General features: G+C 34.0%; 4 protein-coding genes and 2 non-coding genes across 11 annotated transcripts; 1 reads left to right on the plus strand and 5 right to left on the minus strand.

Moving 5' to 3' along the window:
* Positions 1-51: 51 nt before the first annotated feature.
* Positions 52-4237, minus strand: LOC140818967 (uncharacterized). 6 transcript variants are annotated; one of them, XM_073178940.1, is made up of 4 exons: positions 3935-4237; positions 3819-3842; positions 2040-2738; positions 52-1781 (listed from the first exon to the last, which is right to left on the minus strand). In XM_073178940.1, the coding sequence occupies exons 3-4, from the start codon at positions 2695-2697 to the stop codon at positions 262-264; spliced, it is 2178 nt and encodes a 725-aa protein (XP_073035041.1). In that variant the 5' UTR covers positions 2698-2738; positions 3819-3842; positions 3935-4237; the 3' UTR covers positions 52-261. The 6 variants fall into 6 exon arrangements, with proteins under 6 accessions (XP_073035041.1, XP_073035035.1, XP_073035038.1 ...); XM_073178934.1 differs by having other exon boundaries at positions 52-2738; XM_073178937.1 differs by having other exon boundaries at positions 52-2738; positions 4110-4222.
* Positions 4238-7504: 3267 nt separating this feature from the next.
* On the plus strand, positions 7505-9853 carry LOC140819748 (iron-sulfur cluster assembly protein 1-like). Its single transcript, XM_073179939.1, has 3 exons — positions 7505-7907; positions 8195-8249; positions 9461-9853. Exons 1-3 carry the CDS (start codon positions 7610-7612, stop codon positions 9618-9620), a joined length of 513 nt encoding a protein of 170 aa, XP_073036040.1. The 5' UTR covers positions 7505-7609; the 3' UTR covers positions 9621-9853.
* A 714-nt stretch (positions 9854-10567) lies between these two features.
* On the minus strand, positions 10568-12551 carry LOC140819840 (probable protein phosphatase 2C 25). The gene is made up of 4 exons (XM_073180078.1): positions 12120-12551; positions 11369-11710; positions 11065-11244; positions 10568-10961 (listed from the first exon to the last, which is right to left on the minus strand). Exons 1-4 carry the CDS (start codon positions 12483-12485, stop codon positions 10776-10778), a joined length of 1074 nt encoding a protein of 357 aa, XP_073036179.1. The 5' UTR covers positions 12486-12551; the 3' UTR covers positions 10568-10775.
* Positions 12552-15368: 2817 nt separating this feature from the next.
* LOC140820387 (small nucleolar RNA SNORD96 family) lies at positions 15369-15459 on the minus strand. The gene has a single exon (XR_012115462.1). It is a non-coding gene; the product is annotated as a small nucleolar RNA SNORD96 family (small nucleolar RNA).
* Positions 15460-15825: 366 nt separating this feature from the next.
* LOC140820388 (small nucleolar RNA SNORD96 family) lies at positions 15826-15915 on the minus strand. The gene has a single exon (XR_012115463.1). It is a non-coding gene; the product is annotated as a small nucleolar RNA SNORD96 family (small nucleolar RNA).
* Positions 15916-19077: 3162 nt separating this feature from the next.
* On the minus strand, positions 19078-20661 carry LOC140819548 (dof zinc finger protein DOF5.6-like). Its single transcript, XM_073179684.1, has 2 exons — positions 20443-20661; positions 19078-20137 (listed from the first exon to the last, which is right to left on the minus strand). The coding sequence occupies exons 1-2, from the start codon at positions 20488-20490 to the stop codon at positions 19232-19234; spliced, it is 954 nt and encodes a 317-aa protein (XP_073035785.1). The 5' UTR covers positions 20491-20661; the 3' UTR covers positions 19078-19231.
* Positions 20662-25834: the final 5173 nt, after the last annotated feature.

The raw sequence follows: 25834 nt of genomic DNA on the forward strand, positions 1-25834 counted from the left end.
TACCTGACCAGTGACACGCCTTCTCGATCTGGCGATTATGAATACATGAAATTGTAGGCAAATCCTCCATATATTACAAACACTAAGAATTCTGACAAAAAGAACTTAATAACCTCGAGTTGAAACTACAAAAACTATCACGGAAAACATCGGCACGCTAGTTAGAAAATATGACAAAAACACAAACGGTTGACCCTGAAACTCCATATCACTAGCAGTTGGCCTCGAAATCTTTAAAATACAGACAGGACAATAGTCAAATTAAGGAACTCTCGGTTTGTTATCCCAGATTTCTCTGGCCTCTAGAAGTTCTGGGCAATATCGTTGTGCCAACAAATCAACACGTTCCGAAAATGGCTTGGTACCATAGTTACCGATGTGCATAACCATTTGGTTCCAACGCTTCTGACACAAGTCTCCAGATCTGTGATCAAGAAGAGTATCCCAGTCCACATCTTCCATGCAGCCTGCATCCATGAGATAAAGCTTTCTCAGCATGCGATAGTCGTCAGAGTCAGCCCACAAGCCTTCAGCCACCATAGGTGATGTCAACTGTTTATACCACTTTATGCAACAATTTGCTTGAGCTCGAGTGGATAATTTATCGCTAATTGCTGTCCAAGAGATGTTATCCCGCAGCATCCCATGTTTCGATCTTTTCTCTTCAGAGAGTTTCTGTTGCAGATCGATGTTCACCAGATCAAAAAGGTTCTGATACTCTTTCTGTGTCCACTGTCCTTTATTCATGTTTTGCAGTTTTATTCTACGCCAAGTATCCTTTACATGCCATCTATGTTTGCCAAGTTCATCAGCCAATGCCTTCCACTCGTTACCAATAAGCTCCTGGTACTTCAGAATTATATCGCACTCTTCTTGAGTCCATTTTCGGCTCTCAGACCTTCGAAATATGACTTGAGCACGATAATAGACAGCACTATATGGCCTATAGGGTATGGCAGCTCCTATCTCTTTCCAACAACCTCTCAACTCAGGGTGCTTACTACAATTTAAAACCATGTCCAAACCATCTTTACCCAAATCATGATCCTCTATGAAACGATAAACAGCCGCTTTGACAATCTCGTTTTCCTCTGGAGTGAACCGTTTACCTCGCAGTAGGTTCTCTTCATCATATATCTCCTTGGTATTGGAATCATCAGAAAGAGGGAAAACCTCAACCTGACCAGAAAAACTCACCTTCTTCTTACTTTTGGAAGGCGTAGGATCATCTAAATCATTACCCACTAGTTTGGCCTTTTTATTCTTACCTTTATTTGCCTCTTCTACTTCATTACCATCAGTCTTGTTCTTTTTCTTCCTTCTTTTATGTTTCTCCACATCTCCACCCTCGTTGTGTTCATCCTCTACAGCCTTCTTTTTCTTTCTCTTAACCATTTTAGAAAAATCATCGTTGAGGTCCTCGGTGATCGACTCATACATTTTTTTACTCTTACTTTCATTTTCCATTGTCATATTTTCCTCCGAACCATCATAAATTTTGGACTCCTTAGCTCCAGCACAATTACCTGTGTTTGCCTCTTCGACTTCATTACCATACGTCTTGTTCTTTTTCTTCCTTCTTTTATGTTTCTCCACATCTCCACCCTCGTGTTCATCCTCTGCAGCCTTCTTTTTCTTTCTCTTAACCATTTTAGAAAAATCATCGTTGAGGTCCTCGGTGATCGACTCATACATTTTTTTACTCTTATTTTCATTTTCCATTGTCATATTTTCCTCCGAACCATCATAAATTTTGGACTCCTTAGCTCCAGCACAATTACCTTTGTTTGCCTCTTCTACGTCACTACCATAAGTCTTGTTCTTTTTCTTCCTTCTTTTATGTTTCTCCACATCTCCACCCTCGTTATGTTCATCCTCTACAGCCTTCTTTTTCTTTCTCTTAACCATTTTAGAAAAATCATCGTTGACGTCCTCGGTGATCGACTCATACATTTTTTTACTCTTACTTCCATTTTCCATTGTCATATTTTCCTCCGAACCATCATAAACTTTGGACTCCATAGCTCCAGCACGATTACCTTGTGACTCTATGCAATAATCATCCTTGCCATCTGTTCTTCCTCTCTTCCTTTTCTTCGCCTTAACCTTCTCAGTAACATTACCTTCAATATTATCATCAAATGCCCCACCCTGTTCTCGGTCTTCATATTCTCTCTCTCTGTCGCCACCGTTATGGATTTCCATTGATATTTGTTTCTTCCCTTCTTTCTTAACTGCTTTGCCACTTTTATGTTTGGAAACTTTTTCTTCCACTGGCTTTTCTAGAACCTCGTTTCCCTCAAGTCTCCCAACCTCGTATCTTGGGAAATAGCATGCCTCGTTTTTACTCTTTTTCTTCTTTATTTTTTCCTGATTCCTTGCATCCTCACTGCCATCTTCACCATAAACACCGATCAATTGTCCGTGACTTGAATCCTTCTCCATGTCAACCGCCTCAGCATCTTTCACTTCTTTATTTGCCTCCTTTTCTTTGTTCTTTCTAGGATTCCTACTCATTTCAGTAATATCTTCGGTCTGAGATCTATGCTCATGCTCACTCGCCTCATTCCAACCAACATTCTCAATCCCATACAATCCCGTGACACTTTCTTTACCAGTTTTACCTTTCTTCAACTTTTTCTCAATCCTCTTCTCCATCTTCTGGAGCACATTATTTTCATCTCCTTGATCTCCCATTAAACTTCCTCCTCCCCCTCCTCCTTCTTACTGGTTTACTTCTGAATGAAAGAAATAAAAAATAAACTTAAAAGAAAGGTGAAAGAAAACCAAATGCTAAATGCTCTCTTTACAGAAAATCCACCCGTTTACAAGAAAGAAAACAAAATGCATGTTCAATACACTACTTGTAAAGCATTCCAAAAATGTCATCTCCAAACATCACCAAACACGTGCATTATAGAAGATCGAAAAAAATAAAGGAATGAATGCCTATGATAGAGAAAGAAGTAATCAAAACCAATTACATCACCACACAACCTATATTATATCCAATCATAACTTTTGAAATCCCATTACTTCTTCAATGGCCACCTCAAATTTATAAAGAATCAATTCTATAAATTTTCAACTTGTGCCAAAAATATCCCATAAACAGCGCAGAGAAAAGGCATTTCGATAATGCATCAACATATAGAACTGCAGTAGATGAAAACAAATACAAAGGAACAAAAATATAAGCCAAAAAACTAACCCTATATTTGGAGGCCGAATATTTCACGGAATTTGACATGTTTTGAAATTAGACATTTCACTTTATGATGGTATATGTATTAGATTTTTTTAACTCAATGAAATCCCATCAATACGAAACGAATTTGATACGATTTGAATGACAAACAAAAATTACCATCTGATAATATACGATTCAGCATACAATATCACGTAAATTAACAAATATAAATCATACACAGGGCATCATCGTGAAAAATAACTGATGTCTCATACCTCAACCATTTACTTGTAATTTAAATCCTTAAGAAAATCCTGGAAATGTCAACTCAGACAAATTACCTGAATATTAATTTAAATAGTCTTATTATAATATAAAAACTCCACAACCATTTAAATTCAATAAAAAAATCCAATTACAACTATTTACGTATTTTAAATTCCTAAAATTCCAATATCAGTCAATCATTTCTATTTTAATTCATCGCAAAATATTATTTTTAGCTTTAAATGACGCTAAACTACAATTATAATTAGCAATACTAAGGCATCGAACTAGTCAATACTCGATTTATACATTTCCATAATTCGAAAATCTCTAATTAAATATTCTGAAATTTGTTTGATACCTTGAATCAACTCAAAGTTTGTACCTACATCCAAAAATATAACAAATATCAACATTGATACTAAATTTAACCAAAAAATGGAGCAACCTTTAAACAATTTCTGGAATGATTTATACCTCAATATATATATCAAAATGAAACTTACGACCCAGAAAACAAAAGTCCTCAGTCAATTTTCGAACTCCGGCGATGTCCGGCGACGATTCAACGGATAAAGGGGCGGCGGTTTTCGACGGGTGTTCCGTTAGTCGCGATATTATCTAGAAAAAGTGGTAACAATGAAAAGCTTACGTCGAGAGCTTTCCAAACATATATCTACTTAACTATTTCGGCCTCCGGTGCGGCCACAATCGGCGGTCAAAAGTGACGGAGATTTGAAAGGGGTCGGCGAAAGTTACGGGAGAGAATATGGGAATATCGGATGATGATTATTATTATCTTTTATATATATATATATATATATATATATATATATTAGTTTTGATATCCTGCACACCTACCGTGCACACTTTTATGAGCACTGATGAAGTGCACACCTCCGTGCTCACAAAGATGTGCACGGTAGGTGTGCAGGATATCAAAATTTATATATATATATATATATATATATATATATATATATATATATATATATATATATATATATATATATATATATATATACTATCTTATTCTTATAATAGTTACTTTAGAGAACACTCAAATATTTAATTTCATAATTACTTTTTTTACTTTATTAAAAATCTTCTTAAATCCTTCTATATTTTACATAGCAAAAAAACTAAACAAAAACTTTCATTTTAAATCGAACAACTCTTTTAAATTGAATATAATTTCGCGTTAATTGTTTAGTATTGTTTGATCAAAAAAAATAATAATAACATATGTAACAGGTGTATATCTTTTACTAGTATATATCTATACTTCTATATTAAATATGAGGGCTTAGAATAACTACCTTTGAGGACACCAAAATATTTAATTTCATAATTATCCTTCTTACCGTACTTAAAACCTTTTCAAGTCACTCCATATTTTAAATAGAAAAAAATCAAAATAAAACTTCTCTTTTAAATCGAACAACTTTTCTAAATCGAAAATAATTTCGTTTTAATTATTTAGTATTATTAGATCAAATTAAACATAATAATAACACATGTAATGCATGTGCGTCTTTTACTAGTATATATATTAATATTAAACAAGGAAGCCTCAATTCTTGAGTTGTTTTACTCGGGTTTTCAAGAGGAACTAAACATGTGTTAATATTTGAGCAGATTTTATTCAATAATTTATTTTTTGTTAACGTGTAATAAATAATTTAATACAAATAAAAAATAATTAGTGATTTTTTCGTAAATAAATGATATAACTAACAATAAACACTTCAAATTTTTAAGGTATTAATAAAATATAATCGTGTCAAATATAAATTTTAAAAAAACAAAAATTCGGAAATAATTTATGTCAATGTTAAATATGAGAAAAATGAAGTGAATGTTGTAATATATTAAGACAAAAACTTGTGTGAGACGGTTTCATGGGTCGTATTTGTGAGATCTCTTATTTGGGTCATCCATGAAAAATTATTAGTTTTAATGCACAAACTTGTGTGAGACGGTCTCACGGGTCGTATTTGTAAGACGGATCTCTTGTTTGGGTCACCCATGAAAAAATATTACTTTTTATGCTAAGAGTATTACTTTTTATTGTGAATATGGTTAGGGTCGACCCGTTTCACAGATTATGATCCGTGAGACGGTCTCACATGAGACCCACTCTATTTTTTATATTAAGAGTATTACTTTTTATTGTGAATATGGATAGGGTTGACACGTCTCACAGATTAAGATCCGTGAGACGGTTTCACATGAGACCCACTAATATATTAAAAATTGGGATGATTAAATTGGTGCATTTATGTGTGTATGTTTGAGTACAATATGGTATGTTACATACAGAAATTTATAAATTTAAGAGTTTGTGAACTTTGACCTTTTAATCTTCGTAAAATATACATGCATATTTTAATGTATAAAAGATTTATTGCTCGTATTTAAAAACTGATTAGATAACCAAAACGAATGCCTTGAGTATTATTATTTTTCGGTTAAAGCCATATGTATTATGATTACAGTGATTTTTTTATTTTTATATTTGTAGTTGTACGAGTATTATTTCATGATGGAATTTTGCGTAATAAAAAAAAATGCGAAATTAGAAGGAATTTATAAAAGTGAAAATATAGAAAAAGAATTGAGAAAGGGCAAAAGCGGAAAAGTTTAACATTCTGTCTTAAATTGGACATACAATATATGCTCATCTTAAAATATAGTCATATATCTACTCCGCAAATAGCGTATTATAGATTTGAAAATAGAATATCCATATTTAATTCATGATATCGACTTTTAAGTTTTCACACCTAACAACATTATTGTCGTTGGTAGACTTATGAATTTAGTAACTTTTACTTAACTATTAATTGTGATATGATATATTAAACAATCAATAAAGGCATATAAACCTTAGTTCAATAAAAGAAATTTGAAAACATGTTAATGTAGACGTGATCTCGACAAATATAAAGTTTTTTTATTTAAGAATTTAGTTGGCATATTTATAACTTTGGTAGCCTCAATTTTTTAAGATATTTAAACATGAAAGTTAATTTAATTCGTAATATAACTAGATAGATTACTACAATGAGATATTAATAAAAGAAATTAAATTATATGAATATAAGTTTTTTGGAGCTCCTACCCTCAATTCTACATTTTTTACCCTATTTTTCAGAAGAATGAGTTTTTTTCAACTTCACGAGGCCTTTTCTTATAAATAATCCGTGTACTGCTAACAAAAAATTATCAAAGAAAGTACACTAAATATAAAAAACGTCTTAGAAGAAGGTTTAATGTGAGCTCTACCGGGGAAGAGGTTGGTAATAATAAATCTTTTTTTATGTGAAGAGGTTGATAATAATAAATATACGTTCTAGATTGTAGGATCGAGCGCTTGTTGCTTTACCAAAAGCTATAGTTAGTGGTAATTGTGCAACTCAAATCTTTTGAACCGCACAGCAGCTCAAGCACCACGGTTCGATCGCTCTATCAAGCAGAGACAATTATTGCACTCCTTGCAATCAATGAGAATCGAAACCGTGACATTAGCTCTGATACCAATTGTAAGACCAAGCGCTTGCCGTTTTACCAAAAGCTATAGCTAGTGGTAATTGTGCAACTCAAATCTTTTAAACCGCACACCAGCTCAAGCACCACGGTTCGATCGCTCTACCAAATAGATACAATTATTTCACCCAACATAGATTTTATTTATTTAATTTAAAATTCTCCGTTTTATATCTCTTGATTTTTTAAAATTATATATATTGAGTTTAAATTAATTTGAATGTAAATCAAGTCTTCTATTATCTCTATAAATATTATATATAAATATATGTAGATATATGTATGTGTGTGTGACTATTAATGGTAATATATGTATATTATATTAAATAATAAATATCATAATCTATACTCTAATTATTATTAAAATATCATTGTTTGGATATCATTTTGATAAATGTTATAATTTTTAGAATTTTATTGTGTATAATATTTTTGCTAAAATTATTATTTTTAAAAATATTTAACGGTTTTGCGAATCCAATTAGAATTAGTCATACGTGTAATGTGTGTATTCTGATAAGCTCGGAATCAAATTCCCATATTAGTCAAACCCTAATTTCAGAATCTCATTTCAGTCGACTTTGTTTTCGAATTAATCCGAAAATGTTGAGGCACGCAGCTAATAGGGTTCTCGGCCAAGGGCTACGACCTACGGCGACTTCCCCTGCGACGGTCGCGGTGCGCATGTACCACGAGAGGGTGGTGGATCACTACAACAACCCTCGGAACGTCGGATCGTTCGATAAGAGCGATCCGAATGTCGGGACTGGGCTGGTGGGAGCCCCTGCTTGTGGCGACGTCATGAAATTGCAGATTAGAGTCGATGAGGAGAGTGGGAAAATCGTCGATGCTTGTTTTAAGACCTTTGGGTGCGGCTCTGCTATCGCCTCTTCTTCCGTTGGTACGTTAGTGGATGAAATCAATGAATTATATTAAAATCGCATCTTGTCTGTCTGAGCTAGGTTTACGTGTTTTGATTTTCCTAGCAGTGTATACGTATAACAGATCATGTTTTGGTAAAAGGAATATCTGAATGCTTCAGCTCACTTCATGTGATATGGAGTTACGAGTTATAGATAGCTAGCACTGCAACTACTGTCTGTGTGTGTTCGTTATGTTCGTCCCTGTGTTTCCGCTTATTGACTTTGGCACTTGTTTTAGTTAAACAATTTGTAATTTTTATTTCAGCCACCGAATGGGTGAAAGGTAAACAGATGGAGGAAGTCCTGTCAATCAAGAATACGTGAGTCCCATTCTTTTCCTTGTTCTACTGACTGCATCTATTAGTGTTGTATTTTTCTGTTTATCCGTGAACTAATGCATCATGTGCATTGATATGTACTACTTGATTTCTTTCTGCTTTGTAATGTTTGCTTGGCCAGACATATGCTGCTTTTGCAATACTTTGCCTAAAGGTGGGTGTCTATCTCCTCCTTTTATATAATTTGATTTGATTACAAATGTGCCACTTCGCTCCTCACTCCTCCATTTTCCCCACGATAGTTTTGCTATATTATTCTTAGATGCTTTTCTCTATCATAGAATTACATCATGGTCTATGTGAGTTTTTTGTTGTATTTCTTCATGACTTATTATTAACGGTCATTCCTTGAGGTGATCGTGATGAAACATGCATAGAAGAGCCATATCCGTTGTTTTGTTTCCAAATTTAATGTAATACACAAATGAAGTTCGGTATGAATACCAGTAAATGAAATTTCAAACTAAGTAGCAGTCGGGTGTTTTTTTCTCTTTTGTGTTACTTTTATGCCCATTGCATTTTTTTCTTTTTGTTCAAGTTTTCTCTGTCTGAAGTTCTCACAACCAAATTTCATGATTGTAGATTATTTATCTGGGTAGATCCATGATAGAACTGGATACTCTTTCTTTGGAGTTTTTATACTACTTATGGTGGAATACTGTTAAACCTATAATGAGGGGTTCTCTGGATTGACCCGATGGAAGTTCTGAAATTGTACATTTTCCATGGCTCAAATGATTGTTTGACGACAGAAATATTTTTTTTGCTTATTTTATGATCTGCATGGAGTATAAAGAAATAGTGAACTACCAAGAAATCTTATTCTTCTCTCTGAATGCAGTTCTGAGTGTATTTCAACTACTATCTGGTTCAGTAGTTGTTGGATATGATTATCGATATTTAGGCGATATTAGGCTTCTAACCAATTGGATTAAAAAATGTCAGAAATTTGGTGCAGTGAGTAATAATTTTGACAGCCAAACAAATTTTCTCATGTTTATATATTTGGTTATATTCATATTGTTGGCCTTGTGAGTCCATAATAAAAATACTTATTTGGTAATGGCAAGCGTACCTTTGTTGACTTGGATGGTGATTTGTGATTTTGGCTACGAAACCATTTATTTCATACATCCTTCTTTTTCTCATATGCGTGCTGAATGTATTTTTCCTTGACGATCTTCAAAATACAGAGAAATTGCAAAACATCTTTCTCTTCCACCTGTGAAACTCCACTGCAGCATGCTTGCTGAGGATGCAATAAAGGCTGCTGTCAAAGATTACGATGCCAAGCGTTCCAAGTCAAGCGGAGGTCAGGCAGCCGCTCCTGTGGAGAAAGCTGCTGATGCCTGAGGAAGTTTATGTGTTGCTGCTATTTACACAATACTCAAAAGCTCATGTTTTGTATTTAAGGACAAGGACATAGTCCTAGTAGTTTTTCGTCTGCGTTTTTATATTCTTGCATTTTCGTTTAAGCAGCGTATGTATATATAATACACTCTTTGTGTGTATGGGAGAATAAATAAGCCTTACTTCTCAAGGCAACAAGGCTCATGTTTTTGAGCAAATGCCATAAAATTATAGTACCAGTCGCCTTTCATGAACATGGTCCACTCGGAATTTTGGCACGTGAAAGAAATGTTCTTCCTCGTAGATTTTCTGTGCACATTGGCCACTCGTTTTGTGATTCTGCTGATAATGGAATATATTTTTAGTTTTTGTTTTCATATATATCAAGATATTTTTATTTTGATTTTTTTGTCTTTTTAGGCGTGTTTATTATTGCACGCCTTTTTTATGTTTAAATTATTTATAGTAGTATCTAAATTTTCTTTGCATATTGACTACTCGTTTTGTGTGCTAATAATGATATATATTTTCATGTTTTGTATTTATCAAGATCTGTTTTCTTGTAAATATTTTCAGGTATAGTATTTCGTTAAATTGATTTAGTGTGGTTGAAAATTTCATTTTATATACAAAGCAAATCATATAAAGTTCTGTATGATGTTTATAATCATTTATTAGCAGAAACAATTGATTTTTGTTGTTTTATATGATTATACTTTATGTAAATTTTAATGCAATATCGATTAATACATTTTTTTAAACCTTTTCTGATATTAATTTATAAAAAAACCAAAAAATAAGAAATGAAAGTGTCAGCCACAAACAAATACTGATTCAGAACCAAAATGGATTTTCCAACTCATGACGACATGCAAATTCATTACCGTGTGTCTGATGTATAAATTAATGTTTGTGTTCTAAAGAAATGAAAAGAGAAGAAAAGTCAAATCTTGCTTGTTCAAAGAATGATTATTTATGAAAGAATCAAGAATGCAATAAAATCTACAGTTCTATCTCCAATTGAAGATGTCAAAGGTTAAAAAATAAATACAACTTGACTATGTCCAGATCTTGAATTAATCCGTCCACCTCCGTTTAATCCCTTGCTATCCACTTGATCCAACGAGACCAGCAGAATATTAGTCAAAAAAATTTAGATTACTCGGGCAAATTCACCGATGTGTTAGCAAATTTTGGAAGTTGAATAAGCATCACAGTTATGTCGTCAATGGCGCCTCTCGAAGCTGAAAGATCGACAAGTTTTTTACAGGCAGACAGTGCCATCGGCTTCTCAAGGTTTGTGACCAGAGGTCGGGCGATATCAATGGCTTCTTGATTGCTGACCTGCAATGCAATAAAGAAGGGAGTCAGCATCCAAAAGAAAGTGTTTGTTTCAAAAACCTCTAAACAAAACATTTTAGATCAAATATAATATAATTTGATTTACCTTATCCCATAGTCCATCCGAAGCTAGAAGAAGGAACTCCTGCTCGGGTTTAAGCATAATGATCCGTGTGTCTGGTTCTGCCGTGATCCATTGCTTAAGGTACTGGTCTCCAATAGCTCTGGAGACTGCCAAAGTTCCTAAAACTCTCCAGACACCATTGCGGTTTTCAACAAATCCACCCTGTTACATTAAAACCAGGCAATCTAAAGATTATTGTCGGACACGTGATAATATCTAAAGTTCTATACGAACGAATACAAAAACATAAGAATGAAGTGAAGCTGGGATGTGACGGCTTGCTTACCAGTGCCTCAATTCTGTCTCTCTCGTCTTCACGAGAAGGGCGGTGATCAGAAGTGAGCGACTCAGCAACCCCACCTCTGCTGATGACTGCACGACAGTCACCGGCATTGGATACAACTAGATTGCCTTGTGTAATCAATGCTGTCACACAGCATGTTCCACCCTGCTGATCTTGCATGAGAAATTCGGAATCCGTGGTCAAGAAACCTTTCTTAACCGCGGATTCAATTCCTTCGTCGTCTTCCCTTCTTTCTAATTCATGTACGACGTTCTTGACCAAGTTCTCGGCTGCAAACTCAGCAGCTTTTACGCCTCCATGCCCATCAAAAACACCAAAGAAAGCCTGCAAATTGTAAGAGATGGCCCCATTAATCTCCATAACATCGCTGAAAAAATTCAGTTCAATGTTTCTCATTTTTTATACCTTCAAATAACTCCTCTGTTCCCCACAAACTAGTTAATACACGATGGAACACAGGCTAACAGGGAATTCACCAAAATCAAATGAACAAAGTTTAAAATTTTGTTCTTCAGTTTCTTCGTTTTCTTTTTCAAAAAATTATATAAATTTCGTTCCAAAAAACACCAATCCTTAACCAAAGATTAAATTGCTAGATTACCTCAGATGAAAAACAAAAAAATCGAAATTAATCTACGCGAAAGTAATCCAAATCAACACAGAAACTTGCAGGAAAAAAAAAACAAAAAACAAAGGGGGGAAAAGGATTTAACAGCATAAAAACATGAATTACCTGATCCGAATCACCATGAAGATCAACAACAGCAGCGTACCGATCCTCCATCACCTCCCTCCTCCCCTTCTTACAACACACGGAAAACCCATCTCCCTCCACCTCCACCCACTCCGCCGCCGCTGTCTCCCTTTTCACCGACGAATCCACCAAAACCATCGGAATATCCAATCTTGGCGGCCTCTTCCTCTTCAAAACAGCCGGAAAATCACCACCAGCCGAAGCCCTGATGAGCCCACTTGGCGAAGACGTTTTCTGGACCCGAAAAAGCCTCGGAGACGAACAAGACTTCGGAGAACACATACAAGAAGACGAAGAAGGTGAAAAAACCGGAGAATTTGACGCTGCAACAGTACAAGAAGTCATTTTTCAGATCTCTCTCTCTGAACACTACTATAACGGTTCAAAATTGGGATGTTAAGAAATGGGGAGAGAATCGAAATGGGTATATATACTGGGGAGACCCCACTGCGGAATACGTGTTTAATCTCTGTGTTTGTTCTGTCAAATTCTTCGGATGGTTCATTTTTCAAACGTTGTGTAGGCTTGACTCGAATTATCGAAGAAAATAGCTTTTAACTATTCTTTCTTCGGAAACTTCTTTTTTAATAAATGCCGATTTTACCTAATTAAAATTAAACTGATTTTAATTACCGTAGATCGGGTCGGAATTGATAGGTTCGAGTTTGTCAGGTCGGGCATTGATTTCGACTACCTAGTCTTCATTTTTCTTTTTTTTAAAAAAAAAACCTTTTCACAAAAAATAAAAACCTTTTTAAATGAAAATGGTCATATTCCTTTTGAAATAGTCATATCTTTATTGAAACACAAAAATGTTTGGATATATTTTATCCATTTTTCTTGCAGTAGTATGAAACGTTTCATTGTTAATAGTAGAACGTGTACCCTTGAGTTATGTTTGTATGTAACTCTATGTAGCTTCCCGATCGCCGGCCTTCACAGTAAGACATGAGTAGAAGCGAGTGATTCAGGTAGATAAGCTTCGACGCTCTCAACCTGGTTCGGAATCACCGAGGAAAAGGCAAAAGTAACTTTATGTCATGTGTAGTAGTGGTAGAATAACTACAATGTATCCACTGTGTTTTATCTTGTATATTATCTAACTTTTTGTGACAGTGGAAAGTTTAGTATTATTTAAGAAAGAGTATTCATTTGTAATCGTGACGCAACGTTATCCAAGTGAAATAGAAGTTTTCTTTTTCAATTCTTGTAAATATAAGTTCGATATTCTACGTGTTTGCTTGTCTCACCAGCTCTCAAGAATACTACTAAATTATGTATGTTTTTATTTGATTGCTTTGATCAAATCAAATTAACCAAAAGTTAAAAGGCTAAAACTCAAATTTGACTAATCAGCGTGATGAAAGAGAAAAGAAATAAAGGGAAAAAAGGCCAAATAGTTGTTTTCCCAATTAAACTTTCAGTTTCTTGGGAAAAAAATGTTATACATACTTGAGGAATTGACTTCAAGAATAAGTTTTGAAATATCATAAATATATTAAATTAGATAGGATAAAGATATTGCCACCGCCCCAACTAAGAAACCCCACGAAGAATATGAAAATTATACTGTAGAAAGATTGACTTGTTGGACTTTTGTGTAATAATATTGGAGTGTGATTTTCTGTCTGCCTACTTTCAACGCGTCTTGTTCTACCAAGATAGTGGATTCTATCCTAGATATTACTCACATCACAGAATGGATCCACTGATTTTTTTTACGAATATGTGAATTTTGTCTATCCAAATCATGTAGAAACAATACTTTTTTATGTAACATCAGTTTAACCAATATGATATTCAGTTTTTCGAACTTACCAGTAAAATTTAAATGATCTTTTTGTAGTTATATTTCACTTTTTCTTTTCGTTTATTCTAAAATTCATTCATATTCATATTTGATGAAAACGAGGGAAAAAATATTATTCATTCGCATTCATATTCTAAACATAATTTTTTTTTAAGTGATGTAACTCAATTAAACAAGTATTTGAAAAGATAAAATTATTTCTAAAATAAATTGAACTATATGAAATAAAAAATTTGTATGTTATTTTCGTGATGTCTGAAAAACAAACTAGCAGTTATATTTACAACGCCGAGTTCTAAAGAACAAAAGGTAACATAACATTTAAGATATTGGTCCTATGACTTGAAACCAACTGGTTTTTTTGTCCCGAGAAAGTTTCTCTTTCTATAAAAATATCATTAGATCATATGAACCTCCCGTATTTAAGATATTAATCCATAGAAGACTCCTGAGCGTGTAAGCCAGCAAAACCATGGATATAACCTGAACCTGAAGTTAAACGTTTGTTACGCTTTTATAAGATTACAAAAGCGACAACGCAATACTGCAATACTGATGAGTTGCATCAAGAACAGAAAAGAAAACCAAACATGTATTTCACATGGCCAATCCCAAGAGATAAGAGCAGAACCTGCTACTCAAGGCGACAGGATATGAGAACACCCACAAATCTTCGGATAACTTAACAAGATCTCAACGAAGAGAGGGCTTACTTTACGACGAATTTTCAATCGCTTGAGTCTTACGAACATTGGATAAAGCTCGCCTCAATTTGTGATAATCGTCGAGAAAAACATTAATTGACCTGTTCTATCGAATTAAATTCGTGTTTCGTGTAAATTAAGTAAAGAGTAACAAAACAATGTTCACAGAATATGTAAAGCCTCACCCACACCGATCAAATACTTCTAGTGCTTGTTCCTTTTTATCTTGTGGCATGCTGAGATAACTTGAGCTTCCTAGACAAGTTCAAACAAATACAACCCAACCAATCAAATGATAGAATAAACTGGATTGTGGAGTTCAGATGGAGCTCAATTGATCATCGATATTTGATTATTGAGCAACGATGAACACTGTATTTTCTCTGCCAGACATTCAACGGTCTCTGCAACCAGGACAGCAGTAGACACCTGCCTATGTCTGGTGAATCTGACTAAACAAAATTGCATAAAAATCAAAGTAATGACTAACTATGGAACACTAAGACATCATATAAGCCAACATTGATAGCCTCCTCTCGATTAAGCACAAAGAGACTTGAAAGACAAGTTGGCCATAACAAGGTAGTTAATATAGCTTATGATTATGTTAAGTGCTGCTCAAAAAGTATAACAGCACTAGACCGTCAATAAGCACTACTATCGCAATCAAATTATTTGCAAAAAGGGATATTTTATCGTTGAAAAAGCAATAATTGGCCTCAGAATTGCAGAATATCAGCAAGGCCCAAAAAGGCCATCAGTCCCGAAAGATGGTGTTCTTATTCAAAAATTTCTTCACGGGCCATCAATAACCAAAAATAGAGAAATATCCAGAAAAACACAAGAGATTGAGAAATTACACATAAATAATGAAAAAAAGATCAAAAATGTATTTCTCCTGGCAAACCAAATTGATAACAGCAGAACCTGTTACAGAAGGTGATGTAATATGAGAACAACACAGATCTTCGAAAAATTCAACAAAGAGAAAGCTTCTTTTACAACTCTACAACGATTATCTAATCACTTGAGCCATGCGAACATTGGTAGAAATATACTTTATGTTAAGTGTTGCTCAAAGTGTTGAACAGCACTAGACCATCAATAACCACCATTTTCTCAATTAAATTGTTCTATAAACAGGAAATTTTATTGTTAGCAAATAAATAATTGGCATCAGAATTACAGATATCGGCATGGCTCAAAAAAACCATTCAGTCCAGAAAGAAGTGTTATTTGTCAAATATTTCTTCACAGACCACCCATTTTGATTAGATCAAGAAAAAAAGAGGAAATTTACGTCAAAATTTCACGAATAAAAAAAGAAAGGAAAAATATGTATTTCTGATGGCTAGTCCCAGGTGATAACAGCAGAACCTGCTACACAAGGCGATAGGATATCAGAACGCCCACCAATCTTCGGAAAAATCAACAAAGAGGGAGCTTATTTTACGATGATATTCTAATCACTTTGAGTCGTACGAACATCAAATAAAGATCGCCTCAATTTTGTGACAATCATCGAGAGAAACAGAGCAAAGACCTTTTTTTGTCAAATAAAAACTCATAAACCAAAGATATTAATGGTTACATTGTCAAGCTACTATCTTTCCATGGTATATATTATCTTCACAGAACTCGTAAAATAACAAAATTAGAAAGAAGGGAAGAACAAGCCCACAGAAAAGTCACTCTTAAGCTAGGTAATACATCACTGGTGATGTGGGATCCAGATGTAGCTCAAAGAATTATGAGGGAAAATAATTGGGCAACGATGGACACCTCCAAGAGAAGCCAGACTAATAGATGAGAAACTCATCCATTACCTTCCTTCTCTATCATCGATTTTCCAGATATGTAACAGCATCTACCATGGATAATAGCAGACACCTGACTAACATCTGGAATCCCAGTCTTTGTAGGTGAAAGAGAAAGAAAGAAAAAAATCTGCAAAAAATCTACCAGAAAGCAAAGAAAAATCAGAGCGAGTGATTTCGCAAGAAGTACTCCACTCCTCAATGCTGACCACCGATTTCTGATAACCCCATTACTGAATTCTGAGGACTTTGGAGAGCATGAACAGAAAACGATGTACAGCAGATTCAAACATGAATAATTCACAACACAATCATACATCTTAAAAAGGGTAAATCATAATTTAACGATACCACCAACAGATAAAACGATTTGCCCTATAACGCCCCAAGCGAAATCGGAACATAAATAAAGTAATCAATGGCACAAAAATCTTCCCTTTTGAACTAATCGGGCAGGCACTGTGAAAGGTTATTCAAAAGATTGGAAGATTAGTTAAAAAAAACATTGAAAAAAAAAGCTGAGGAACAAATTGATGGTTAGAAAACGAGATAGAACCATATTACTGAAGAAAGCTGCGGAGGACTTTTGCGTGTATTTATACACAATATTTAGGGTTGCGGATTGGGACGGAAACGACCAAATCCTTCCATCCCAAATCCGTAGCCCTAAAATTTTTATCTTGCGGCGGATGTTTGCGTGTATTTGCTACTTATATACACCGATAACCTAATCTGCAACCCTAGTTTTTTGGGGATCCAGATTTGTAGCCCTAATTTTTTTGAATGGGCTCTTGAATGACCCAAAGTTCTGAAAACTATATTTTTAATCAATGTTTCGAAAATTTTATATAACTATTCTCGATTGATTTAACAAACCTAAAATTGGGAAAAGAAAAGTGACTTCGAGTCATTTTTTATTTCGAAATTAGGCAAAAATTTATGTGAGACGGTATCACGGGTCGTATTTGTAAAAAAATATCTTATTTGAGTTATCTATGAAAAAGTATTACTTTTTATCAAAAGAGTATTACTTTTTACCGTTAATATCGGTAGAGTCGGTCTCACATATTAAGATCCGTGAGACGGTCTCACATGAGACTCATTCTCAAAATTATGGATTAAATTTTTAAAAAGTTAGAAATAAAATAATGGATCACTATGAAATTATTCGAGAAAATATTAAAATTGATCTCGTAAGTTGGTATAATTCTACTATCTATTTTTTAATTAACAAAATTCAATTTCAATACATATGCTTTACTTCTTTTTTTTTTTTTTAAAAAAAAATCTATTTCATTTTCACGTTAGCGATATCTAGTATTACCACAGTAATGATTTATCTCATTTCAACAATATCCGACATGATATCACTATTCTGACAAGAAAGAACCAAAGTTGTTGCAATACGATTGAAATTCGACTGAGCAGATGATCGCGAACAAAATTAACTCGATTTAAGAACCATTTTTTTTTATTTTGATTTTAATGTGAATACAATTTATTTTAAAGACGGCAAAGATATAAAAAGAGAAGAAAGGGGAAACACGTTTAAAGAGAGAAAAAAATATGACTGGTCGTCCATTAATTAATTAAGAAGGATAAAACCTTAAAGGTGTCTTTGACTACCAGGATTTAGGAGGATTTCATGGTATTTGGATTTCAAAATCTTATTTTTACTGTTTGGCAAGATGATTCAAAAAAAAGATTCGGATTTGTTTAAATTTTATAAGATTTCATGGGATTTCAATAATTATATCCAAATCCATCAAATTTGATAAGATTTGGTGGGATTTGGATTTTAAAAACAAACAATTACTTTTTTATCCAACACACCATTCTCTACCAAAAGTTTCTACATGGTTAGACTTTTTTTCCTTTAATTTTTTTAGAAGTTGAAAGATTTCGTTTAAATTTTATTAGCTGATTAATATAAAAAAATTATTATTTTTTATTTCAAAAATATTACTATTTATGATGGTTATAAATCGGGTCAACTCGTTTCACAGTTATAGATAGAGATGTCAAAATCAGACAAGACCCACCAACTCGACACGATTCAACCCGAGAAAAAAATCAGGTTTGGGGTTTTTTTTTTTCCTTCGGATCAGATCGGGTTGGACCTGGCAGTTGGCCCGAAAAAATGACTAAGTTGGGCTGACCCGCAAATTTTAACATTTTAAAAATATATATATAATTAATAAATGTTGCCTACATTTTTATATATTATTATATGTCTGAAAAAATATATATATATTTATATCATAAATTTTCATAATTTAATATTTATTTTAAATATTTTTTATTTTAAAATAATTATTTATTTGAATTAGTAAATATATTTATTTTTATACAATTAGACTTTCAAATTTAAATCATATATACGAGAGAAAATTTTGTTATTATATGTTTAAATTAAAATATTAATTTTTTTAAAATTTTATATAATTTCTTTAAAAAAAATTCAAAATCGGATTAATTGGGTTGATTCGGATTCGAGTTGACTCCGGTTCGGGTCGAACAATTTTTGAATATATTGTTGCTCAATCCGACCCAATCGACCCGAATTAATACCCTTAATTATAAACCATGAGAAAATAAAACATATATACTTCAACTCATTGATCTAGTTAATTCACCTCAAGTTGGATAATTAATCACTCCTAAACCCACATTTGTCGCATATAATAATCGACTGATTATATAGGTAAGACTCCACTAATTATACTACTAATGCTTAGTTAATTTAGTCTAATCGTCAAATTAGAGCATCGGGTTAATCGAAGATCCAAACGCATTCATCAATCCAGTCCAGGATCCATTGATCCCGCCAGGATAACCTATCCCCGTCTCAGGATTACATGCAGCTTCTTGCTGAAGATTATGCCATTCAAGTGACAAAATATTGGATGTGTTCATTGGCTTCACATCCAGCTCGTGATGATTCTCGTACTGCAGCTGCGTCCCTGCAGTACTGAGATTTTCGATCCCAGATTGATAGAAAATCCCACCGAAGTTATCGTTGATCGCGCCGAAGTTATCTCCGTTGATTCCCATGAAATCCCGGCCCCCAAAAAGGGACGCATACTTGTTCTCCGAGAAGTGATCGACCGGAGCAGGATTTTCGAGCAAGAAACTACTGTGGTGAGAGTTCATGTTACCATTCAAAATCCCATTTGAGTGGAGAGATGGGAAGTGGATTTGATCAGGAAAAGCGAGCGGGAACCGATCCGTGGGATCAGCATTATCATGATTGTAATACGAGGACAGAGGAGAAGGTACTGATTGAGCAGCGGCACCCTTATAAGTTTGCTGTTGCTGCAGGCTCTGGTTATTATCATTCAAAGACGACGATGACGACGACTTCTTGGCAGAGGATTTCTTGTTCTTCCGGCAACCACCCCCGACAGGGATGTTGCGGAGGGTGCCACCTTTGGTCCAGTAGCGGCGGCAGGCTTTGCAGAAGTATCTGGGCTGGGAGAGGCTGTAGTTGTTGTAGTAGCAGAATTTGGTGTGCGTGGATTCGCACCGGGGGCATTTCAAGGCTTGTTCATGCTGCGGTCTGATTACTCTCCCCTCCAGTAGAGTTCTCGTGCATGTGAGCATGTCTTCTTGATCAGATTGCGGCGTGATTGTAGAAGAATCCATCGCTGTAATATTGGGTGTGCCCTGAAAATTGGAGAAGAAGTTTCACATTTCATTTCGTCATTTGGAATTTGAGTCCTCTATAGATTTCAACTGGCTATAGTTATGTTAAAAATAGATGAGCTACTGCATAATTTTGTTTATAAAGTTCAAACGTAAGATAATACCTAGAAAAGCTCTAAGAAACTCGAGCGTATTTGAGTTCTATCAACCAGTTTAGATCATTCAAACTCAAACCCAACTCGAATTCGAACTTTAGCGACTCATTACCACAATGTAACTCAAAACTTCACAAATATACATGTACATTGGCGCGCAAGCAAAATTACCTGTTGGAACCAGTCAGATGAATCCATGCAAACTTGGAGGGAAGTCATATCCGCACGAAGGCAATCGATAACCAAGATTCTTGAAATCTCGTTTTAGTACCTAGATTCAAGAGAAAAGAACCACCGACCCTTTGTACTATATTTGTACAAGAATCATCTCTAAACGAGGAAATTTTGGTGTGGGAATGATTTTAGTTTAGGGAAGTTGGGGTAGAGGAGGGGAGGCAGTGTATATATAAAAAAGGACCGGAGAAAAAGAGGAGCCATGCACTGTAGAATGAGGTGACATAATAGGAGAATTTTTGGGTCCAAGATAAAGAGATAACAGACAGCAGACAGCTTCATTTTTGGACCCACTACGTCTCCCTTCACAAGCAAAGTATAATTCCCCTCCCTCAGACCCCACCCAGCATCTTAGTAATCAAATCTTTGAGGAGAAAGATAATTAATTCGTTTTTAAATTAAAATTTGCAAATCTTTAGTTTAAGCACAAAGAAGATGATGCATATATGTTGAAGCTTCAAATATGCACCGATTAATCATCGTTGATGTGATCCGGATGAATCGGGTGAGCTGGGTCGGGACAATCCACCGAATCTGATTAGAGTTTTGTTAAGGAAAAATGAACAAGAAGATATATCTTGAAGAGAAGATATATCACTATGATATGACTTCAACTGTGTCCTACAAACAAGAAGATGAACTCGTGAATGAGCATTAGAGGGGTGTCCAACATGACCAATCTGATGCTTAAGTCATCGGGTAAATATGAACTCTCATACCTTATTTCTGACGACTTGTTCTGACACGTCAACCCATGTGGTTCTGAAAATAATGATTGTCAAGTACAAGGTATCTCATGCTGGCCTGGTGCACTTGAGTTATATGTTACTTTCGAGGTAGCCCCGATAGAAAGCCTCCCATGAGCTCGTATAAAAACCCGGGCTTCTGGTATCCCAGAAGAAGATGTCCTTGACATTCATGATTCACCTGTCCGTTTTCAAACGAACTCTTCCTGCAGATTTACGTTGATTTGAGTTATCCATATAATATCTTGGTCATCCATGACCCAAACTCAGATGAAGGTATCACCAAAATAAACAAAATAAAAAAGAGACAAACACATAGAATAAAAAAAATCAAATTTCCCTACTTATTATCATATTGAATGAATATATAGATTTCGACCTAGGGAAATTGCGAAAATTCTTTAATATTGTAAATACTTAAATTTATCAAAAATTTAAATACTATTAAATTTTGGAGAATCTTGTTTTTTTTTTTTTAAAAAAAATAACATAATAAAATATGGCACTTGTTGCTACAAAACAAGAAGTGATACATATGAACATTATGAATTCTGTTTTTTCAAAAACCTTTTCCATTTGGAAAACAATATACAATCTTTATCACTTTGTTCTTTTATGTCCACTTTGATTCAAAATGGCAATTTATCAAAATAAATATAAAGTGGCAGACCAAATCTTCCAACTTTACAAAACTAAGAAGTTTTCATGTACTGATTAATTGAGGCATTTGAGCAAGCCTAGTGATTAACTGTATATTCTAATTTTTAAATCAATTTCAATTTTTATTGAATGAGTCATCCTCGATTAATTTTCAAACCCATTTTCTCCATCAATACTATTTTCCTTTTACTAATATTTTGTTTCATTAAGTTTTTCTCGATAAGGCTTTAACGAGATACATCTATCGTTTAGAAGGTAGTCAAAGAAAATATTTATTGTTGTATTATTTTTCCTTCGCTTACAAGATTTTACTGTCGATGTTCTAACGAGATAACATTTGAGACTCGATAAAGCTTACAAGTGTACGTCTTGCCAAATGCAAATAATCATCTAAGTGAGAGTGTTATAAATATATTTTTATTGTAAATGATTATCCTTATATAGTTAGATTTGAGTGATTTGTGATCAAGATAAATGACAAGATAACATGTCTAATGATTTGTATGCGGTTATTTTCCTCTATAAATAGGGTAATTGGGTTAAATCATTCAAGAAACGGAATTGAAAAGTGTCATATGGATCATAGGAGAAATTACAATTTTAGTCATTTGAGTTGTAACTCGACAAAGTTCCAAAAACTTGAATATTTTTTTTCTTCTCGAAACCACTAAATCCATCAAATTCGTTTATTTGATATTGATGTTCTTCTATATGACATGTGTGACGAGAATAAAACTTTTATTATTTACAATAAAATTCATCTAAGAAAAAAGGAAAATAAAGCAAAACGACCCTTAAGACTTAAAAATAGGAGGAAATTTTTTTTGTCTCCTTTTATTTTAATTTGTAGAAGTACATTTTAATGTGTTTAATATCGAATTTATTCTTGTCATATGAGTCATGTAGGAAAATATTAATATCAAATAAGCAATATTTGGTGATTTGGTAGTTTATGACAAAACAAGACCAAAAAAAAAACTTCCAAATTATTAGATGATCAAAATCAAACTTTGATAAATACATGACTAAAATTCGATACATATCAACTCTAAAATTGCAATTTTCCTTTATATGAATAAGTGAACATATGATATACGAATTATGATTATGACATTTTTTTTCATCTATTGTGTTTTTTTATATGGTTATCTATACTTCTTTCTATACTATATTATTAAGTGTGAGTGGGTTAGAAAAACTGTTTGAAGAGGACACCAAAATTTCTTCCCTTTTTATCCTCCTCTTCAACACTACATATAATGATTTCAACCACGTCAATCATATGTCTGAGATCTTCCCCAAAAATAGAATCTCTAACCGTACCAACACATTTGAAAACTTCTTAATTTAAAAAAACCTTGCTGTTAGTATTTTTAACACAAAAATCTTTCTTTTTTTCTACCATAATATTATTATATTTTTTTTATTGAAATTAAGTTTAATAGAAAAATAAATTTTTTGTCATACACAACAATGTGTACGAATTCACTAATTATAACATTCATATCAAATTACAAATGTCTAATATTCATTCTATAAATTGATTAAACAATATTTCAAATATCTAATATTATGTTACACGCAACGCGTGTGTCTCAACCGTTAGTATTGATAAATACTCCTAAAATAAATAATGTTATTCAAACGAATTTCAATATTTTCTAAATTTCTTAATCACGTTTACAACTGTTAATCAACCACCGCACGTCATGTAAAACCAAATATATGAAGAGTGAGTCTCATGTGAGACAGTATCACGGATCCTAATCTGTGAGACGGGTCAACCCTACCCATATTCACAATAAAAAGTAATACTCTTAGTATAAAAAATAATATTTTTTCATGGATAACCCAAATAAGATATTCGTCTCACAAATACGACCCGTGAGATCGTCTCATACAAGTTTTTGCAATATATGAGTTAATTATGGATTTTTTTTGACATTGAATGATTTTATCTTTCATTATTATGGCCTTTTTAAGCTATGTCCAATATTAATTAATTAAAAATATTTGAAGAATATTTTTGTTTTTCCATACAATTTGAATATTTAAATTAGAAAAAAATTTACTTTCTATTTATTATATGAGGTGTATAGATAATTTGAATCTTTGCTGTTTTTAAGGAATTAATTAGCGCCTTAAAAAAATCGAGTTTTGATATCAGAGTTGTAAGGACCGTGTATCGTATTATCGTAAATCTTATATGATTATCGATAATTAATGAAATTGTCATGGATTATGTATTTGATGTATCTCGTGACAATAAATTGAGAAATGAATATTGTATATGAATTGACGTTGTACGAACTTGATTTGAGAGGCCGGACGCCAATTTAGTACAAACATAAATATTTGTACAGAACGTGTGGCGCCCGGGAGGTAGAAAATGACCGCCCGAGCGCCAAGGAATGAAAACTTGATATTCGGGCAGAACACCCCGCGCCCGAGCGGTAATTTTTGACCGCTCGAGCGCGGTGTAAGTTGAAGCCGAGGGCAGAATGTCTCGCGCTCGGGCGCGAGAATTCTACCGCCCGAGCGCGAGTGAGATGGGGATAAGAATGAATTTCTCTTTCTTCGTTTCTTCATTTGCAATTCAGAAAGTTCGAGAGATTACGAGAGATTCTGATTTTCTTTCGTCCGAATCGTTTTCAAAACGCTGTCTAAACGCGAAACAAATTATATATTTGTTATCGTCGCGTCGAAGGCTTCTGACTGAGGTAATTTTCTTCTAGTTCCAGCAGCTATAAATATCAAGGTGCTGGAATAGCATGTATTTGAAGTTGAATATCTGATATGTAGTAGAATAACCGACAATAAACGTATATTTGAAGTCGGAATTAAATTATGATATGATTTTGATTTGATATGAATTTCTGAAGTTTCAAATGATATTTGAAACTCATATTAATGATGTTGGAGTATGTTATTGATTGGAATGAGTATGTTATTGATGTAGATAAAGTATTATACCGATATCTTCAAGCTACATCGACTGGAACGAAGAATTGAGGTATGTTGCGACCGGGTAACATACGACATGTATCTGTATTATATGATATATGTTGGATTGATTGGATTGGAATACGTGTCTATGTGCCTATTTGATGATTTGATGTGGCATACATGACATTGAGATTTGAGTATCGATGTATAAAAAAAAATGTTTTGTTAACACACATCATTTTATGCATACATCGATACATGACATGCACGTTGAGCTATGATCCTTGGATACCCTGATATGATTTGATTGGATTCCGGGGTTTGTGAACACAATCGCTATGCCGATATTATATGACCCGTAAAACATAGACAATTGTGGCCCCATATGATTGGATATGAGATGTGGGATTGATGGCGCTTCGTCGACGCTATCATATGTGTATTCCCATATCGGCCGGTGTGCCAGCTCGAGAATTGATTTGATTTGATATCGATTCGATTGATTCTGACATGTGCTCAGTGGATGGGCATTTGACCTGATACCTCGACGACATACATGCATTGCATACCATATATCATTGTTTAGATATCTGTGGTATATATGATTGGTTGTTCCATACGGAGCTTTGCTCACCCCCAAGGGGGGCTGTTGTTGTTTTTGTGTGTGGACAATGGCAGGTACTCCAGGATATCAGGAGACCGGAGAGGGTACTTCTGGTGGGAGCCACAGCTTGGGCTGAGGTTTATGTTTATGTCTTGTTCTCAGTATATATGTATATGTATCTATATACCGGGGAATGTCCCGAGGGTATGAGTTGTTTGTATGTGATTGGTTTTGGTTATGTGTGGGCGTGTTTATGATTTGAATTTAGATACTATTGTTAGTATTTAAATTTCAGAAGAGATATTTTGGGCTAATTGTAAAGAAATTTTAAACTCGTTTTCCGCTGTGATTAATTAACCCTAATCAGATTGCA

The sequence above is a fragment of the Primulina eburnea genome, chromosome 18 (assembly GCF_022965805.1).
Source record: "Primulina eburnea isolate SZY01 chromosome 18, ASM2296580v1, whole genome shotgun sequence".
NCBI lineage: Eukaryota > Viridiplantae > Streptophyta > Magnoliopsida > Lamiales > Gesneriaceae > Primulina > Primulina eburnea.

What these genes read in the sequence shown, in the direction of transcription:
- LOC140819548 (XM_073179684.1), bottom strand. Translation starts at nt 20,490, where the DNA reads ATGACTTCCCTCCAAGTTTGCATGGATTCATCTGACTGGTTCCAACAG. An exon ending in CATCTGACTGGTTCCAACAG is followed by an intron (nt 20,138 to 20,442) that starts GTAATTTTGCTT and finishes TCCAATTTTCAG; the next exon opens with GGCACACCCAATATTACAGC.
- LOC140819748 (XM_073179939.1), top strand. Translation starts at nt 7,610, where the DNA reads ATGTTGAGGCACGCAGCTAATAGGGTTCTCGGCCAAGGGCTACGACCT. An exon ending in TATCGCCTCTTCTTCCGTTG is followed by an intron (nt 7,908 to 8,194) that starts GTACGTTAGTGG and finishes TTTTTATTTCAG; the next exon opens with CCACCGAATGGGTGAAAGGT. An exon ending in GTCCTGTCAATCAAGAATAC is followed by an intron (nt 8,250 to 9,460) that starts GTGAGTCCCATT and finishes TTCAAAATACAG; the next exon opens with AGAAATTGCAAAACATCTTT.
- LOC140819840 (XM_073180078.1), bottom strand. Translation starts at nt 12,485, where the DNA reads ATGACTTCTTGTACTGTTGCAGCGTCAAATTCTCCGGTTTTTTCACCT. An exon ending in TTCATGGTGATTCGGATCAG is followed by an intron (nt 11,711 to 12,119) that starts GTAATTCATGTT and finishes TACAATTTGCAG; the next exon opens with GCTTTCTTTGGTGTTTTTGA. An exon ending in CGGATGGACTATGGGATAAG is followed by an intron (nt 10,962 to 11,064) that starts GTAAATCAAATT and finishes ATTGCATTGCAG; the next exon opens with GTCAGCAATCAAGAAGCCAT.
- LOC140818967 (XM_073178936.1), bottom strand. Translation starts at nt 2,697, where the DNA reads ATGGGAGATCAAGGAGATGAAAATAATGTGCTCCAGAAGATGGAGAAG.